At 39.9% G+C, this 18,166-nt stretch overlaps 1 protein-coding gene across 1 annotated transcript in view; it reads left to right on the top strand.

Moving 5' to 3' along the window:
• Window positions 1-17,843, top strand: part of clpb (ClpB family mitochondrial disaggregase) — a 58,596-nt gene extending 40,753 nt beyond the window's left edge. Inside the window, exons 8-16 of the mRNA XM_088345774.1 lie at window positions 5,334-5,411; window positions 6,706-6,761; window positions 7,047-7,091; window positions 8,481-8,642; window positions 8,758-8,914; window positions 9,614-9,687; window positions 9,762-9,881; window positions 13,973-14,077; window positions 15,269-17,843. Coding sequence (XP_088201900.1) covers window positions 5,334-5,411; window positions 6,706-6,761; window positions 7,047-7,091; window positions 8,481-8,642; window positions 8,758-8,914; window positions 9,614-9,687; window positions 9,762-9,881; window positions 13,973-14,077; window positions 15,269-15,469 — 998 coding nt within the window. The 3' untranslated portion in view covers window positions 15,470-17,843. The remainder of the gene's footprint in view (window positions 1-5,333; window positions 5,412-6,705; window positions 6,762-7,046; window positions 7,092-8,480; window positions 8,643-8,757; window positions 8,915-9,613; window positions 9,688-9,761; window positions 9,882-13,972; window positions 14,078-15,268) is intronic.
• Window positions 17,844-18,166: the final 323 nt, after the last annotated feature.

The following is an 18,166-nucleotide window of genomic DNA, read 5'->3' as shown; positions in this document are numbered from 1 at the left end:
TGTGCGAGACAGCTGAAGGAGGCCAGGCCTGGAGCCGCCAGTTAACACGATTACTGCAAGAGGAGACACATTACAGACTCCTCCATCTTTCCCAATTTGTCTTTCTCTCCTACATCCTCCATCACACCCACTCCTGCTCCATCCTCCTTTTTTGTTTTCTACATTTACTTCAAGGCCCGTTGAGACACTGCAGCATCACTAGGCGAGATACTAGACAGTGGTTCGTCCTATGGACAAAGACCTGTCATCAATATCCCTTTTTTGTAAAATATGCTACAAAATTTTAGTTAGCAGATACTGCCTGGCACACAATCTGTTTGAGTTCATCCCAGAGGAATCTAATGCCTTATTTGATGGGTCGAGCTCCAATTCCAGTCTGGGCTTCCACGCCAACCTCATCTGAGGATGCTTTTATGGAGCACGGGAACATTGACGATAGAGGCAGTGATTAGTGTGAGGAGGAAGGAGGATGAGTTAGAGGACAATAACACAGCAGACAGTAAAGAGCTGATATTACCTCAGGCATCCAGAGAGGCCTGGTATTGATCCGTTTGTGTGTGTGCACGAGTCTGTCTTTGTGTGTGCACGCCCAAGTGAGGCTATGCGTTATTTTTATGATGTTGCAACTCTTTCGGTTTAGATTTTGCAAGCTAATCAACTACCTCCCAATGGGGGGACCAAAAACTGGAAGCCTGAATGTGTTGATTTGAGCAAAGGCTTCCTCAAAGGAGCTGGACAATCTACTTTAAGACAATTTTGGGCTTTGGACTGGTGTCAAACAAGAAATGTCTGCAGTGCAAATCAATGTTAAAAAATACTGCATGGTCTCAAATGTGGAAAAAGAAATATACATTGTAAAACAGAGACAAAACACAGATCACATACAGGCTTTGCTTTGTGCGGCTAGAGTGAACCATGGCTCTTTGAGAAGGTGATAAATGCTCACTGTTATCAGGATCAAATTGTCCTGGAAGCCATACAAGACGTGGCCATATTGATATGGGAACAGTTTATTGATCCCAGAAATATATTACAGACACTGAAACCCACGCACACTAACACTCACCGTTTTGCTTTTCTATCGAAGGTGAGAAGTTCAATGGAAATTATGCATTTCCTAGCCCTTTAACCTCACCTTAACCATCAAAACCTAGTGTCAACCCTTTACCCTAACCCCAGAGTAAGTCTCACTCAAATCTCAACTCTAAAACAAAATGGTTACACTAAAAAGGGGTCTCGCCACATTAGGACCACCAGAATGCCCTAAGAGGGACTATTGGGCCCCACAATAATAGTAACAATCCTGACAATGGCTCTGAGAATGTACCAAATACAATTTCAAACACTCGGAAAAAAGAGAGCAATACATTAGACTGAAAGTCAAGCAGATCATCCATAAGCTAAAGCATCACTTCAATAATATAGATTTGAAATATCCTAGGGCTTGTTAAGAACTCTTTAACTATATTGATGATTTAATCTTGCTTGTTTACATTACAAAAGAGAAGTTGTCTCTGGTTTACCTGTAAGAAAAACAGAAAACCTTCCAAATTGCAGCAGCTACAACTGAAACACGTATGTAAAACTAGCATCAATTATAAAGTTGCAATATTATTTAGGAATATAACCTAATTTTACTCACTAAAAAACATTTTTAGTGCACTAAATCCATCCTCCTCTCCGTCTTCAAGTTAATTACTCTGTTGTACAGATTATCCGTGCGTTTTTGATCCATCAAGAAGTTATTTCCTATAAGTTATATTCTATTTCCTATCGCAGCTTATGCGGTAAGTCCAGCCTGTCCTGTCATATTTCTGGCATAAGTTTTTATTCATTTTGGGCAGAAAAAGTCAGTTTTACAGAAGCAGTGGACATGGGGATTTTCCCTTCACTTTTTTGTTGTGATACTTCTGATACCACCCCATAGCCAATCATAGTTTGTTAGACCCCTGGAGTTTCATTACGCCTACGAAAAGGCCCTGCTACGCCAACTCGAAATCTGATTGGCTAAACAAGCAGCTTTATCAACACCCATGTTATGCTATAAGACTTGCAGAATTCAGTGTGAAGGCCGCTAGGTAAATTTCCGACCCTGGCAACAATTAATTACTGAAATGCGATTGGTTAAATGCTTAAATATTAAAAAACACATCTGGAAGCAGAGCAACCAAGGTAAAAGCAATGAAAGGTATCTGATAGATGATTTGAAATGATTTAATAAGTACTATTGAATAAAATAGGAATAAAATCACATAATTCCGATATTTTTTAAGCCAGCAGAGAAGGCCTTGCTGGCCCTGACGGCCCACCTCTAGTTAATACTGAAAAAACTACGGATATATCAAACAATTGGTTATATAGTTTGTACACAACATGTTTTAAGATGTCCTTGTATATCTACAGTATCTGAGGCAAACTATTACTAAACGCTGCCGTCATTGGAAAAAAGAAAAAAGAGCATGTGATTCAATCCTTGGAGAAACTGATGCATCGACGATCATTCCACACACAATAGAAACTTCGGTGAAGGGACAAATACTTCCTATCACGCTTGGGCCTGCAGCAACACACGTACACTAAGTACACACACACAGGAAGGAGGTTAAATTGATCCAGGTTTAGCTCTCAGGGCTAAGAGTTATTGAAGAGAATCATCCTGCCATAATCATGTTAGAGCCGACCAGACCTGCCCAAAACACACGCTTGTGTGTGTGAGAGAGAGAGAACTCATTTGTTCTGTGCCTCCTTTCTTTCTGTGTTCTTTTCAGGCACCTCTGAGAAATGTCAATGCGTCCTTCTGTCAAAGTCGCTCTCAATCAGCTAAAACGCGTGCAGAAGGTTACGCCGTCATTCACGCCGCCATTGTTAATACAGACGGAGCTTGTCACGTTTCATCTCGTTGGCCATCTCTGACACACCCGTTTGTTTGTCTGCTTATCTCTATCAGGCCTCTTTATCTCTTTTCCTCCTCCTTCCTTCTTGTATCTGTGTTTCTTGCCACATCTCCCCATCTTTGCTCTCTTCATCGACAAGATGCCTCATCCTCTGCCACATATAGCTTCATGACAATGAGAACCTCCTCTTAGGTAGAGTATTTAAACACTTGAGCAAGAAGTAAAAACCCAAGGGTTATAATTGGCTGTAGCAGCTGAAATAATTTTGCAGAAAGTGTATCGTAATGTAAGGATTTATATAGGTTGCCTCGCCATCAATGTATTTGAAGAGATACCGCTCAATGGTTGTAAGTAGTGTACAATACATTTTACCTCTGTGTACGAGATGTGAGAAATTTTAGACATAGGGTTCGTTCGGCTGTTTGAAATCCTTGAAAATGCCTGTATTTTAATGTTGTGTTTTCAAGGTTAGTAAAGTGTTTGCATTTTGGGTGAAGAGCTTGTAAATGCTGAAAATTGTTGCCATGTTGCATTTTGTCTTCCCCTCGTGAATAACGGCAGCTGGCATTATTTTGTATGGCATTGTCATGTGAAGTGTTAAAGCCCCCTACGCGTCGCATCCAGGAAAATAGGTGAAAAGACCAAGAAAATGCAAACAACTGATAAAACGTGGAACAAATCCATGCACAGCATCCTGCAAGGTATAAAAAAAAGAGATCCAACTCCACACAGTAATCTCTCTCCTGTCATGTGAAGGGTAATTAACGGATATTAATAGCTTAACATTAATTTCTTTTTTTTTGTTAACTGTTTTCTACATGCTACACCTAAACAAGGCGCAGTGAAATAATAATGTGTATTGGCGCAAGGACTATATCAATTATGGACATTTTTTACTTGTAAAAAATTCAAGGCAGCGTTTTCCAGTGGTAAGTTGTTTTTGAAAGAACTTCCCCAAACTGAAAATGTAAAAGCTACGTATTACCATATTTTTTTTCAAAAATATTTACACATTTATTGTTCAGATTCCTAAATATATTTGCTATTTACTCAAGAGCTAAAAATCATATGCCTTGATGAAGGCACACGCAATATTAAATATCGCATATGTAAACCATGTGAAAAACACGTGTGTACATTGCAGATGTATTCGGCGATCTTCAAAATACATGATCCACACCAGATTTTTTTCTTTTAATGCTACTGGAGGAATTGGAACATTGATTTTGAAAAATGCTTGAATTTTGGCCATGAGAAAGGTGTATAAACTCTAATGCGAGATGTCTTTCCAACAAAAACACAAGACAAAATTCGAGTTACGAAAATTTCCAGCCGCTATAAAAAGAGATCACCTCTGCTAACACTGTGCGGCCCTCGGAACTCAAACCCAGCCGCAACAACTTTGCCGCTCATTTGGCGCAGAGTGGGGCTTTTTAATCATCTTATAATCATCTTATTTATTTTATTACTTTGTTTTTATGTTCAATTACTATTTAAATGTGTTTTAGTGATCAGAAAGATGTTTTTGATCGCTATTTAAGGTTAACTTAGGTGCTTTTGGTAGGGTAGGAATGAATGAATTGGTTTTCAGTTAAAAGCACAATTCGAGAATAAATTTATATAATATGTAGAGGTACCACTGTACACCCAAAAGTAGTGAACAACAGATTGCAAGGCACACATACCCAAACAACCATCACTCTTACCAGGGTCCCCACAGATCCTTGATAAATCTTCAATTTTGCCTTAAACTTTGATTAATTACAGTGAACTATAATGCCATTTTATGTGAAAATCACGAGTTTGGCGGTTTACAATCACACCCATTGCTATAGCAGTTACTGTTGAACCTAAATAAATTACTTATGAACTTCATACAAAACACCTTGATTTGATAATCAAGCCTACAGTGTGCGATGCACAAGCTTGTTAAGTTTGAGAGTCGGAAACCGCAACGGGTTCACTTCTGACTTGGATACCATGATGCTCATCCTGCTTTTTTTGTGCAGGCTTGAGTGCGGTTACTGGGGTGATGGTAGGGTCGGGTAGGCACTCCTCTTTAAGCAAACGTGTGTGTACGTACGTTTGTGCATGTGCGAGCCCACGATCCATGCTAAACTGATTTTGCCATGGTCGCGCCAGAGAGGCTAACGCAATTACCGCCGACTAATGGCCCCACTGACTGTGGGGGAAGGAGAGGTATTGTGGCTACTTTTCTGGAGCTCTCTCATCCTACTCACTTTTTTTTTCGTCTTTTCTCTCACCCCCTGGCACCCAAATGCAGCCAACCCGTCTCATCCCTGCCCCTTTATGAAAGTTTCTTAGATACCAAACGTTTTTTAGGTCAAATTGGATCGAAAGGGTAGAAAAGCAAGATCAACAAATGCAAATGTTGCTGTTCATGGCCTTTTCCTGCTTTCTCTCTCCTTCAACATGCAGCCATCAGAAGGAAGGAGAACGGTTGGTACGATGAAGAGCATCCTCTGGTTTTCCTCTTCTTGGGCTCATCAGGAATCGGTAAATCACTCATTATACCAAGAAAAGTAAAATGATACTTAAAATGAGCATAACAAAATGCTGTTTGCTTCAAAATATAATTGCAAGTTCTTGGGATTACTTATATTATTGTTTTTTCTCAAATTATGATATGTGAATTTACTCAGTGGGAAACATGAGTTATATATTTTCAGTTTGATATATAAACGTATTTAAAGAGCATATGTAGTGATTTGTTAAAGGCCTCTTTGTTTTCTGTTCTTGTCTTTCGCAACATTATTGACGCACAGGTGTATAAGTGCAGAGACTGTTTAACCTATCGAAATGCAAAACCAAATGCACTATGCAAATCACTGTCTCTAGCACCATGCTACTGGCATACTATCGGCGCCCTTGCCACCACAACCCAGATTCGAATCCTGTTGTATACATTGTATGGTGATTTAGGTCAGCAATGAATATTGATCATTGCTCAAATATGGTAGTATACTGTAAAACCTCGTGTTGTAATTCACTCTTATATGCATTTTCAATCTTATCCACCGTATTTGGCCGTATACAAAGCACTCCGGGTATAAGGCACACTTCAAATGTCTGTCCAATTTAGGGTTTTTAGTTGCGTTTTATAGTCCAGAAAATACAGTACCATGCCTTAACATATTTGTTGATGAACATGTGGCTTGCATTAGGTAATGTGTGATAGTTCTTAAACTTTATCATTAAATGTAGCTGAGGACTTCTTGCACCATGTCTCAGCTGGTGCTCTTGCAGATAGTTGTCGAGCAAAGCAGTCCTTCACTGAATTGACGCTTAGGTGTCATTCATATAACCTGTCAAGTAGATAAGACTGTGCACAACATTCTGGGATGTAGCGACTGCCTGGTTCAAGATGGTGAAATGGCAGGCCAGGGTGATAGATGAGGACCAGGACTGTTCATATTCTCTGTTGCCCTCAGCGACAAACGGTGACTGAAACATCAATATTAAACAATGCAACAAGGGGCACACATGCACCCATCTGCATACCAAACACCAGACATCAATATCGACTTTCAGCATTTATATGCAGAATATTTTTCAGATAATCAGAAAATGGCCTTCCAGATATGAAATCTCTTTTAGAGGTTGCCCCTGAGATTTAAGACAGCACTTAAGACACCCTTCTAAGTAGAATAATTGTTTTGTTTTATTTAGTCTTGCCAAAATGTATTTGGAAACGTTTTGTTATGAGGAATAATGAAAAGATCATACAAAGTCATAATGTGTGGTTTGCTGAATAATTGAGGTACCCTTCTGATTTATTTGTACGTGCCAGGAAAGACCGAGTTGGCCAAGCAGGTGGCACGCTACATGCACAAAGACATCAAAAAGGTGAAGTCACGCTAACATGCATGTAGAGCTCAGGTAACCAAAATATCTGGTATAGCTATCCGTAAAGTGTGATGAATGAATTGTTGGTAGCTTTCCCTTTAAGCGGCTGTCTGTGCATGTTGTCAGAAGTCAATAATCTGAAAGTGAGTGGAGGAAATAATGCCAGCCTGAAAATCTAGTTTTTGGGTTCCTGTAATAGATATTAAATAGCTGTGCCACAGTAAATGCACCTTTCATTGCACAATGCGGGTTAGTCTGACCCTTTTACTCACTGTACCATTACAGGGCTTTATCCGGATGGACATGTCCGAATTCCAGGAAAAACATGAGGTACGTTTTCAACATTCACCTTTTGTTCTGGTTTTACATTTACAGATATCCCTTGTTTCTCGCGGGGGTTGCGTTCCAAAAAGTTCCGCGATCGTCAAATTACGCAAAGTAGAAACATTTATTTTTTAGATATCAGTAACTTAAAATATATGCAACTGTAACAAAAAAACAACTGTAGATCTACAAATAAAAACACAGAACAAATAAATACTGTTAAATTAATGTTCTTATTGTCATTACACAATAACACAACAAAATTGGAGGGCTTCTCATTCCAGTGTAAGAAAGCGATTTAGAGAGTGGCCGGCTAGTGTCACGCTAGCATCTGGGATCCTTGTCTTGAGCCAGGTCTCCGCAATGATTGAAATATTAGAGTCATGAATGTAGCAGTTTTCCGCGAGTTGTAGCTCCAGGTCATCTGTTATATGGGTAATGGATCTGGCGTTAGTGACCTTCAGGCTTGGCAGGGGTGGCAGTAGGCGGCAGTAGGCAGGACCAGCTACTGTTTTCTTAGTTTCCTCCCGGACCCGGTAATATTCCTTTTTGAACTTGACATGTGATCATCTAAAATCTCAATGAAAGTTATTTACATTATACATTGTTTTTTTTTTTGTTTTTTTTGTTTTTTATAATCTACAAACATTCAACAGAGTAAGATACAACCTATTTCCTATCCTTTTTGTGGAATAATCAAACATTTTCTTTTCTGCATCAGATTGTTTTGAATTGGCCTACCAGTAATATAATCAATTTACTTGAAGAGAAATTCTTTTACAGCCTTTGAGCAATTTTATTTGAAACTTGAAGTGAACTTTAAATGTTTTCTGTCCCAACCCTTTAGTCTGATTGCATTCTTAAATGCAAATTTTGACTAGATATTTTTTACAAGAATCCACATACAGCCCGCCGGTAGATTCCGGACGGTCTGATCAATTAATCCGGCCCGCCATAGATATTTCAGTAAGTTATTTCTATCAAAGTTAAAAAAATGTAAACCAAAAGCTTTCTTCAGTCGCTAGAGGCCAGTGTTGAGTTTGTATAGCGTGGTTATTTGGTTCAGGTGTAAAATTATTTTCTTTAAACTGTTAAAATAAACCAGTTAACACATTCAATTCCAAACATTAAAATTCTGCTTCCACCACTGTTTAAAAATGCCTTGTCATCTGTGATTATAATATGCAGGTAGGTTTCTAATGTAGGCTGATATAATGCTAAAAATTTGCAATTGACATTTTTTACTGATCTGACCCGGCTCAGAACAGAAAGTTTGGATCCGGCCCCAGAGCCAAACCGGGGGTGGCTCCTGCTCATCACCCTTAAACAGGATAACCAGTCCAAAGTGGATCATTCCTCTGCTGACAAGTCTCTCTCCTTTATGTCTCCCCTCAGGTTGCCAAGTTTATCGGCTCACCACCTGGATATGTTGGACACGAAGAAGGAGGTCAGCTGACCAAGCTACTGAGGGCGTGTCCTAACGCTGTCGTCTTGTTTGACGAAGTGGACAAGGCCCATCCCGACGTCCTCACCATCATGCTGCAGCTTTTTGATGAAGTGCGTACACAAACGGCCCTACGCTCACCAGCCTATTTAACGTGGCTTTAGACGTTTTAGCTGTCGGTGGCATTCTATGGCTTTCTAAGTCCTTAAATGACGGTTGCACTCGCAGGGTCGTCTTACAGACGGGAAGGGGAAGACCATAGAGTGCAAAGACGCAATGTTCATCATGACGTCAAATGTCGCAAGTGAAGAAATCGCTCAGCACGGAATTCAGCTAAGGCAGGAAGCTGAGGAGGTCACCCGTAGGAAGTTGGCAGACAACCTTGGTGAGATTATCCAGAGCCCTCCAATGCAACATTTTTTTTAATACTGAGACAGTGATACCTCTAAATACAAGATTAATTTGTTCCTGGACCATATTGTATCTTGAGCGAATTTTCCTGATATCAACCAACTGAAAACCAATTACTCAGTTCCCGTCCTCGCAAAAGCAAAGTTACTATTAATCACATCTTACACATGAAAATAGTAATTGAACACAAAAATTCAGTTATAAGATAAACAAGGTCACCTAGTATTTTTACTTCAACGCCTAAAACTGAAGCTGTACTTTGACCATTTGGAGTATCACCAAAAGTGTTTATTGAAGATAACACTGTGAAGTTATATTCTCTATAGTCAAAATCTCCTTAGCACTGAATTATGGAAGTTCCAAAATAAAAGTAACAGGGTGGTGGAACTAAATAACACAACCTTACTACAGCCCGAATGTTTCCCCAGCTCCACTTCAAATTTGATAATAATCCAAAACCATGAGCATTTGACAGGTGTTTTTCGAAGGAGGGGACCAGGCGAACCAAAATTGTACCTTTTGAGGTCGGGGACAATGTGCGGCATAGACAATTTATTTTTCAATCACAAAAGCCAGACGCTCAGTTGATGACTGCGATAAAACCTGAATGAATTATTTATGCAGGTGCTCATAATTTTCTAACTTGTGTTTCTGTTTATGTGGCTGTCCTCAGAAGATGCACAGAAAGGTGATGACATCACTATTTCCAGACAGTTTAAGGATACAGTCATTCGGCCAATCCTGAAGGTGAACGTTCATATAGTGACCCAGACTAGAACCCCCGGTATCAATCTTCAACTTTATTTTACGTTCCTTTTCAGGCACATTTCCGGAGGGACGAATTTCTGGGTCGGATCAATGAAATCGTCTACTTCCTGCCATTCTGTCACTCTGAGCTGCTCCAGCTGGTCAGCAAGGAGCTCAACTTCTGGGCTAAAAAGGTTTGGAGCACCAAAACCGTATTGTTCAATCACTAATTTTACAAGTTCGATGACTTAAGCAAAGTGCATTACACTTTTTGATTTGCTGCGTAAGATTAAAATCAAAGTTAAAACAATTAAACACTTCTACCATATGTTAGGAATTCATCTCATCTCATTAGCCGTAACGCTTATCCGAATTAAATATCAAAATGTACCGTTTACCAAATTGTTCAAATTAGTTATCTGACTCCATTAACCAAACACAACCTACATTCACCTGACAATGCACGCTCGTTTCTTGATGGAAAAGATGGACGGGAGACCGGCATTTTCACACAGGAGCAGATTTAATTTCTTAAACAATTTAAATAAGTGAACTCCATCAAATATGGCCGAATTAGTGTCGTTCGAGTCTCTGTCAAGCCTCCTCTCTCGATCTTCTGCTTCTTACTCTCGGCCCACGTTTTTCTGCAAGCTGGTGTGCCGGCTCCACCCATGGGCGTGCCAGGAAATCCCCCACGTGGGCCCCACCATCTCGGAGAAGAGACCGCGATGTCTGGAATTAACCAAAAAAACACTAAACGTTTCCACGTCATCAGGGCCTTGTTCTCAAAACATCGCCTGCCGTCCCCCGTCAGAGTCCTGTTATCAAAATTCCCCAGCCAAAACATTCCGCATTTGGAACAGCGTGACATGAAGCCCACTCAGTGAAAATTTTCATTGCACTCGATAAATGTAACTTGTATTCAGTTAAATCAAATCCCTTATAGTCAAATGTATAAAATCCTTCACATAATATCTACTATTTCCCCGTTTTTCTTTTCTTTTTTAGAGGTAACATCAGACTAAGAACCGGAATCGTTCTGACATAGATAGTAAGTCCATTACAATGGCATCATCAGGTGCCAAGACTGTGTCTTGTTACTGATTGTAGTAGTAGGTTGCTGTGCAGGCTGGAGGCCAAAATTGTCACATGCATTGCCAGGCTGCTGCACAGTCGGAGCCAGACATTGAATTGAATAATGATCATCTGCTGGCCGTGTTTTTTTTTTTTTTTACCACGGACCTGTTTAATGTCTGCAAATATTTTTTTACGGCCCAGCCCAATATTAATAAGCATAATAACAATAATGATAAGCGTTAATAATGAGCTGTGCCCTGCGACTGGCTGGCAACCAGTTCAGGGTGTCCACTGCCCGAAGATGGCTGGGATGGGCTCCAGCACCTCCGCGACCCTTCTAAGGATAAGCGGTGCAGATAATGGATGGATGGATAATAATAAGCATAAATCTACTTTTAATACACACCACCCTGTGACATGGACAATGCTGCTCCTACTCACAGCAACACACTCTGGTTACAATTGTAACGCAAAATTTGAAAAATACCAACTCACAAAATAAACCTCACGAAAAGTTTGTGGGTGGTCTCCATTTGCCGCTTGTCGTGTTCTCCACGTAGGGGACTGCAACGATCAATCTTTGCTTCATTGCCAAAAATTGCCATGACCATCAGTTTCTTTACTCATCGATTGAAGATGTGAGATTGTGCAGAGAATGAACCATGCGTTTGAGTCACTGCGCTTACACAGTAGTTGCCTGTGCAACTGTTAAGTTAAAAGCGAGGATCACCACACTTGGAAGATACTGTACTGCAATGAATGAATCAAATTTCTGCGTATCTAGCCAATCAGGGTAGAAGATGGTCAACTACAGCACATACGTCATAATACATAGATCAATTGCTAAAATTGATTATTGCAGTCACGGAATCCCTATATTGAGAACTATAACGCCAACAACCTTGATTGATTGATTTGGATTGTATTTTAACTTGCCACACGGATCTACACGACAATGTTGCAATAGAAACCAGAGCGTGTTGTAGTAAGTTGGGGCGGAGTTGCCCGTAGAGTATTGCACGAAAGTGGAATAAAGAAATCTAATCAGTTAAGCGCAGCAGGAACTACTGAGTTTATTGAATTGAAAATACAGCATGGACCCAGTATCTGAAACTCATGACAAAAAGTTACAGTACACCAGGGCAGACAACTCTGAAAAGTTGCCTGCCCAGCCATAAAGTTGCCTGCCCCACTTTTCACAACTTGAAACACAATAACGACTAATAGCAAAAAAAAAACACTGTTGCAATGTATAAAGGATCGATAATCAGAATATATAACAGAACAACACTTCAAAATTAAGTTTATTATAAATCTACTTATAACATTCATTGCATGTATATGACATCGCTGTTTTCCAAATGCCATCAGTATCGACTTGTATTTACTCATCTTCATTCATGCAATGTTTGTGTTGCGTCATCTGCTAAGCCACGCGATCTCCTCTTTCCACAATGCTTTTAATGTACGTTTACATTTTGTAGCGTCATAAATTTTGTGAGCTTCTTTTGAATATTTCGGGGGCTGAGATTTTGGCTTGTTTCCAAACCACTTATCCATTTTTTCTTGTGTTCTCTGTGCATCTACTTTGGAAAATAATATGCAAATGCACAACCTTATAAGGGACAGGAAAGTCCAGAAGCACAAAGTTATTCGATGAAGGCTTCTGATTAGCTGCCCAGTATGCAAATTGCCAAACGAACCAAAATTTCCAAACCGGCCGAAGATTTCAAAATCGCAATAAAGCAAACGTTTGATTTGAAAAAAATAGCTTCTTTTTTTTCTTGAAAAAGTTGTCGGACACCCAGGCGGAGACGTTTTGTAAGTTGTGCGTCTGACGTAAAAGAGAAGGTTCAATGGAAATGCTATAAAACGCATATAATTTTTCATATGTGAGACAATAGAAGTGCCAGATGTTAATCTGAGTCTAGTTGTTGGCCTGCTCAGGGGCAGGCTGGCTGTAGACTGAATATCAACAGTAACTAAGTCGAGCTAACATATCAATATTTTGTCGAGTTGTACAGTGTACCGGAACATAATTCCTCCACACCCTTCTTACCTTTTCAACCCATGGCCTATTTTATGCCTGGATTTTAGCAAAGTTGATAAAGCAATAACAAGCATTATACACTGGAACTTGTTTTTCTTTCTGTACGTCTCCGTACCAAATATCCCACGATCCGGTACAGGAGGACGCAAGCCGAGCATCGTTTAAGTGGGATATCACCTGTAATAATAACTTTTAAAAAATGAAGTATCTGCTCTATTTTCTTATCTGTTTAGCACTCATCTGCCAATCATTTTGTTGTACATCTGCCAATCATTTGTACTGATTTTTTTTAAACTTTTTATGCGATTTATGTATTTATTTAGCTGCTCCTCTTGCACTATTTGCGCTACTGTAAAATACTATACATAGCCATAATTATTTAGTATATTATTAGTACTCAATACTCCAACTCAATACATTTTATTTATATCTGTACATTCAAGGAAACTGTGCGGGTCAGATGTATCGACATTTCGTTCTGTATACACGTGTACTAGAATGACAATAAAGTAGATCTGAATCTGAATCTATTTAATCTCATATTTCCAAATGCCATCATGTTTTTTTAATGACTATAATAATGCAGATGATAAATATATACATTAATTTCTTTTGACGCATGTTTTTTGTTTTCATTTAATTTGTTTAATGATGGTCCTCACCAAATGGGCCCCACAGTCTACACACATGCACAGATCAATATAATCAGTGCTGCTCCTTCTGATGTGATTACAGTGTTTAACATGTGGAGTCTTTATCAATATTTAATTATTCATATTATAGCTGATGGACACGTTGGCCGCAGGCGCCGCTTCACAAGCTGACGAGTCATTATGATGCAAGGCGTGCTCGCTCTGCAGCACAATAAGGAATAAATTGTGAAATGAATCTCAGACAGTGTCGCTCCAAAGTGAACATTTCTCTATATGCTTCATTAATATGCCATATTTTTCATGTGGATTCAACATGTTTGAAACGAAATGCGGTGTTATGAGTAAAGTGTCACTTGATGAGCAGCGCAGATCAATACAATTGATTAACGTTTGATCAAACCACATTAGGGAAGTATCGATTTGATCCGGCAGAAATGCTGCCGGCCGTTTTATCAATTTCTTTTGCCCCTCGGCTGACTGTTTTTTCCTTGTTTGTCATTATCAGGCCAAGCAACGCCACGACATCACTCTGCAGTGGGATCGGCCCGTCCTGGATCTTTTGGCAGGAGGTTACAACCTGCATTACGGGGCTCGCTCCATCAAGCATGAGGTGCCAAATAACTTATAATGCCATTTCAGTAATCCCTCACTGTATTGCGGTATACTTTTCACATTTTTCCTACTTACTTGGTGGATTTTAAAGTTACCCCACCCCTCTTTTGCCTGTGTCTGCCTTTTCTGTCAATAACACAGTCTTATTGGTTCAATAGGTAGGCCCAAATCATTTTTAATTTTAAGTTTCTCTAAAAGCCATCAAGTAAACAAAACACTCTTTGGCCGGGACCAAAAGGCAGAGGAACATGATTTTTATCACTAACTTGCTTAAGGAAGGAGTTTTCTATAACGTCGACATGATGTGAAGTAAATTCATCTCTTTTTAATACAGCCGCCAAACAAAACTGGCAAAAATATCTATCTACCCTGGTCATGTCCCTCGAGAGGAGTGACTGACAGAAAGACAAACACATACAAAAACAAAGAAAATTAAAAAAGGGGAAAAGTAGCAAAAACACACACAAACAAGTTAAGCACCTCAGCACCCAAGTTGGTCATGCTTTCGTCCCTCAAGATGAAACGGGACACCAAAAAGTGGCCATGTCACTCGGGTCAGTGTGACACAACACACTCTTCTGTTCAACAGCAGGGCCCGACAGCTTTCAATGGTTTACCCTGAGCCCTTACCTTCCGACTTGGGGCAGTGGGCAGGGGACACCTTGAACTGGTTTCTGGCCAGTTGCAAGGCACACAGAGACAGACAACTTACCCACTCATTCACATCTAGGGACAATTTGGACCAGCCAATTAACCCGACATGCATGTTTTTCGGAATGTGGAAGGAAACCGGAGTGCCCGGAGGAAACTCACGCAGGCATGGGGAGAACATGCAAACTGCAGACAGGACGGCTGGCAGCTGTATTTGAACCCATGACCTTAAAATTGTGCCGCGGATTCGTTAGCCACTCAGCTGCCTTGCCGTTTCCCACCGCTACTGTTCATATGCAATTGGGGGCAGCGATAAAATGCATATAAATAATAAATGCACAAATATGGTCAAGCATTTCCAATTTTGTCCATGTATAAGGCGCCTTACAGTCTGGAATAAATAAGTAAAGGTTTCTACTTCGTGGACTTTGACTATGGCTTTTTGGAATACAACTCCCGCAAAAAAACGAGGGATTACTGTAACAGAAAATCATCTTTCTGTTAATCTCACAAAAATATTGTATGGTGTGTGCGGCAGGTAGAGCGGCGTGTGGTAAACCAGCTGGCAGCTGCCTACGAACAGGAGCTGTTGCCCAAAGGATGCACCCTTCGCCTCTCCGTCCAATCGGGCGGCCTCGAGGGAGAACGGGGCGCATCCGGCCTACGCTTGGAAGTGGTCGGGGAGGACAGCTCGGCCCGGACGCTTGACATCCGACCGCCACTCAGTCCGGAACACTGAAACGTTCCGGTTACATTTTGTTCTGTCTTGCTCGTTCACGTCACTGCCTCAACTTTCAGCACACATCAAAAAGCTATGGAGGGATTGTAGAGAGAACGTGGAAAATGGGAGGGAAGTCATCGACAGGAGGGCACTACACAGAATCCTCAGTTTATAAACTTGACCTGTTCCCATTTTGCTCAAGTTTGGAATTCACAGTTACGATAAAAATCTACATAAAAACATACCGTAAATTTTGGACTACAAGTCACTACTTTTTTGTATATTTCAAACACTGCGCCCTTAAAAACGGTGCAGTTTTTATTTTTCTGTGGCGGAACGGCAGAAAACGGCAAGCTGCTCTTTTCTAAAAGGCATGCGTTTTAAATACAAGACATCGCGGTGACGTCTGGATCCATTTATGACTCCCTTTGAGAAAAAATAGTCTATGTTTTTGCGCTCTAAATACAAAAGAACACGGTGCCATTTAGAAACATTTATGACACCCTACTAGATGAGAAATTACTTGATGGTTTTGCCAACATTCATACAATTCACAACAGAAGCAAAATGGGAGATTCGACCGGACTTTAGTAATGTTCACAAGGTCCCTTTCCGGATAAGGTTGTTGAAGTTTCCTTTTATCCTTGAGGAACGATGACAAGCTAATGCAATCTGGTCTATTAGAGCGTCAACCTCCAATGACAAAGACACAGACCACTTTTCACATCTGTGATGCAATCCATCACTATTCTCCATAGTATGGTTGCCCTGTTTCTGTCATCTACAAGTAACAGGTCTCATATTTTACATGACCAGCCTTTATTTACTTATTCTTTCGAAGCAGGAGCAAATAGGTGCCAACGACCCTGAGCAGAAGCGAGAACGGTGTCAGGCCTTACAATCAAACCTTTTTTTTTTTCTTTAAGTTTTCCTAGTCAATGTAAAAATATGAGATTTTCAGTATATATATTTTTTTTTTCTGCTGCATTCATATCAACCAACAGGACAACTCTTAATACAAAATGAAAAAGTGCCACCTTGCAGACTCTAGATGTCTCTCACTAAGCCACGCCTTCCTAAGGGTTGTTAAAGAAGAGAGATGAGCTTGGACACGGAACAACTCGGAACGTTGTAGTGTTAGCATATTAGAGCCCACTTTTACAAATAAAGTGTCTGTATTCTATTCATTTGCTAGCAGTTCATTACTGTAAATATTATGTGCAATTGTTGAATCACATAGATGTTAAAATATTTATGAGATGTTCACAAGATTTATGTAACACAAATGTGTATTAAAGGCCGTTTGAGAAGTATATCATACTTGCTCTCACATACATGATACTTTCACACATGCACAAGTATACTTTGTTCCAGACAGCCATTCCCACGCATACACACTACTCTCATACACACTACTATACTCTCCTACACACTGCTATTTTCCCTCACACATACTACTAAACTCTCATAAACACTACTATACTTTCACTTATACTACTATACTTTCACATATACTACTATACTTTCATACATACACTACTCTCTTATACATATCACTATACTCATGCACACACTAATATACTCTAACACATAATGCTATACTCTCATACACTTCTACTGTATACTCTCTCTTACATCTTACATTACTCAAATGTCATACACTAAAATGCTGTCATACACATATTACTTTACTCTTTCATATGTACTACAATACTCTCTCACACATACTACTAAACTGTCACACACATGCTCCCTCACATACTACTATACTCTGATCAATTCCAGAGATTATATGTCCTATGTGTGTGAAAGCATAGTGTGTGTATGAATAGAATAGAATATACCTTTATTATCATTGTTACAAAATGGGTTGAACATATGGTGACAACAAAATTGGACGTAGCACTCCAGTTTCACATTTTACTGAGAGAATTTTAAAAAAAAGATAATAGTAAGTGTCTATGAGAGTGTATAGTAGTGTTGGTGAATGGGTATTACTGGCTGTATGCGTGAATGAGTATAGTATACCTGTGAGAGAGTATAGTGACATGTATACTCTCATACACACATCACTATACTCTCTCACACTTACAAACACATTCTGTCTGAGAGCCGAGTCGTGCACAAGTGAGAGTATGATGGTATATGTGAGATTTGCATATGATGATTTGCAGGCAGGAAACAAAAAATGACAATTTTCTGTTATCTGCTGCAGAGAATTGCTGCTAAAAGCAAAGATTGTTCCTCCGCCTTCTGGACACAAATCGATATTTTTCACGCATGCTAATTGTGAAAACGTATGTCAACGTTAGAGTAAAATATTCTCGCCAATGATGTGACCGCTCCAACATTACGCACGTTGGAAATAAAAGTCAACACGGGAAGAAGTGAATTCCTTTTGTTGTGTGTGTGTGTTTTGTGTCCGGAGTGACGCGTCCTGATGGATGTGCAGGTTAGCGGGTGGTCGGGTGTCATACCACAATAACGCTTGTCCACTTTGTGAGACGACATGACAGGAGAATTTCTTTGGAATGCTGTTGTGTAGAAAACAACGCATACACCAGGCAGGAATGTCTTTTCTGTGGGGAAATATTTGCTCTTCTAGGGGGTGTCATTCATTGCCCAGACCCCCCAACAACAACAATCTGTTAACCGTTTGAAGCTCTGTGTTGGCAATTGACTTTGTGACTTTTACTTGAAAATTCATCACCAGTA

The sequence above is a fragment of the Urocampus carinirostris genome, chromosome 10 (genome assembly GCF_059441175.1).
Source record: "Urocampus carinirostris isolate Australia breed hairy pipefish chromosome 10, RoL_Ucar_1.0, whole genome shotgun sequence".
In the NCBI taxonomy this organism is placed as follows: domain Eukaryota; kingdom Metazoa; phylum Chordata; class Actinopteri; order Syngnathiformes; family Syngnathidae; genus Urocampus; species Urocampus carinirostris.
This window is presented reverse-complemented; position numbering and strand designations above follow the sequence as displayed.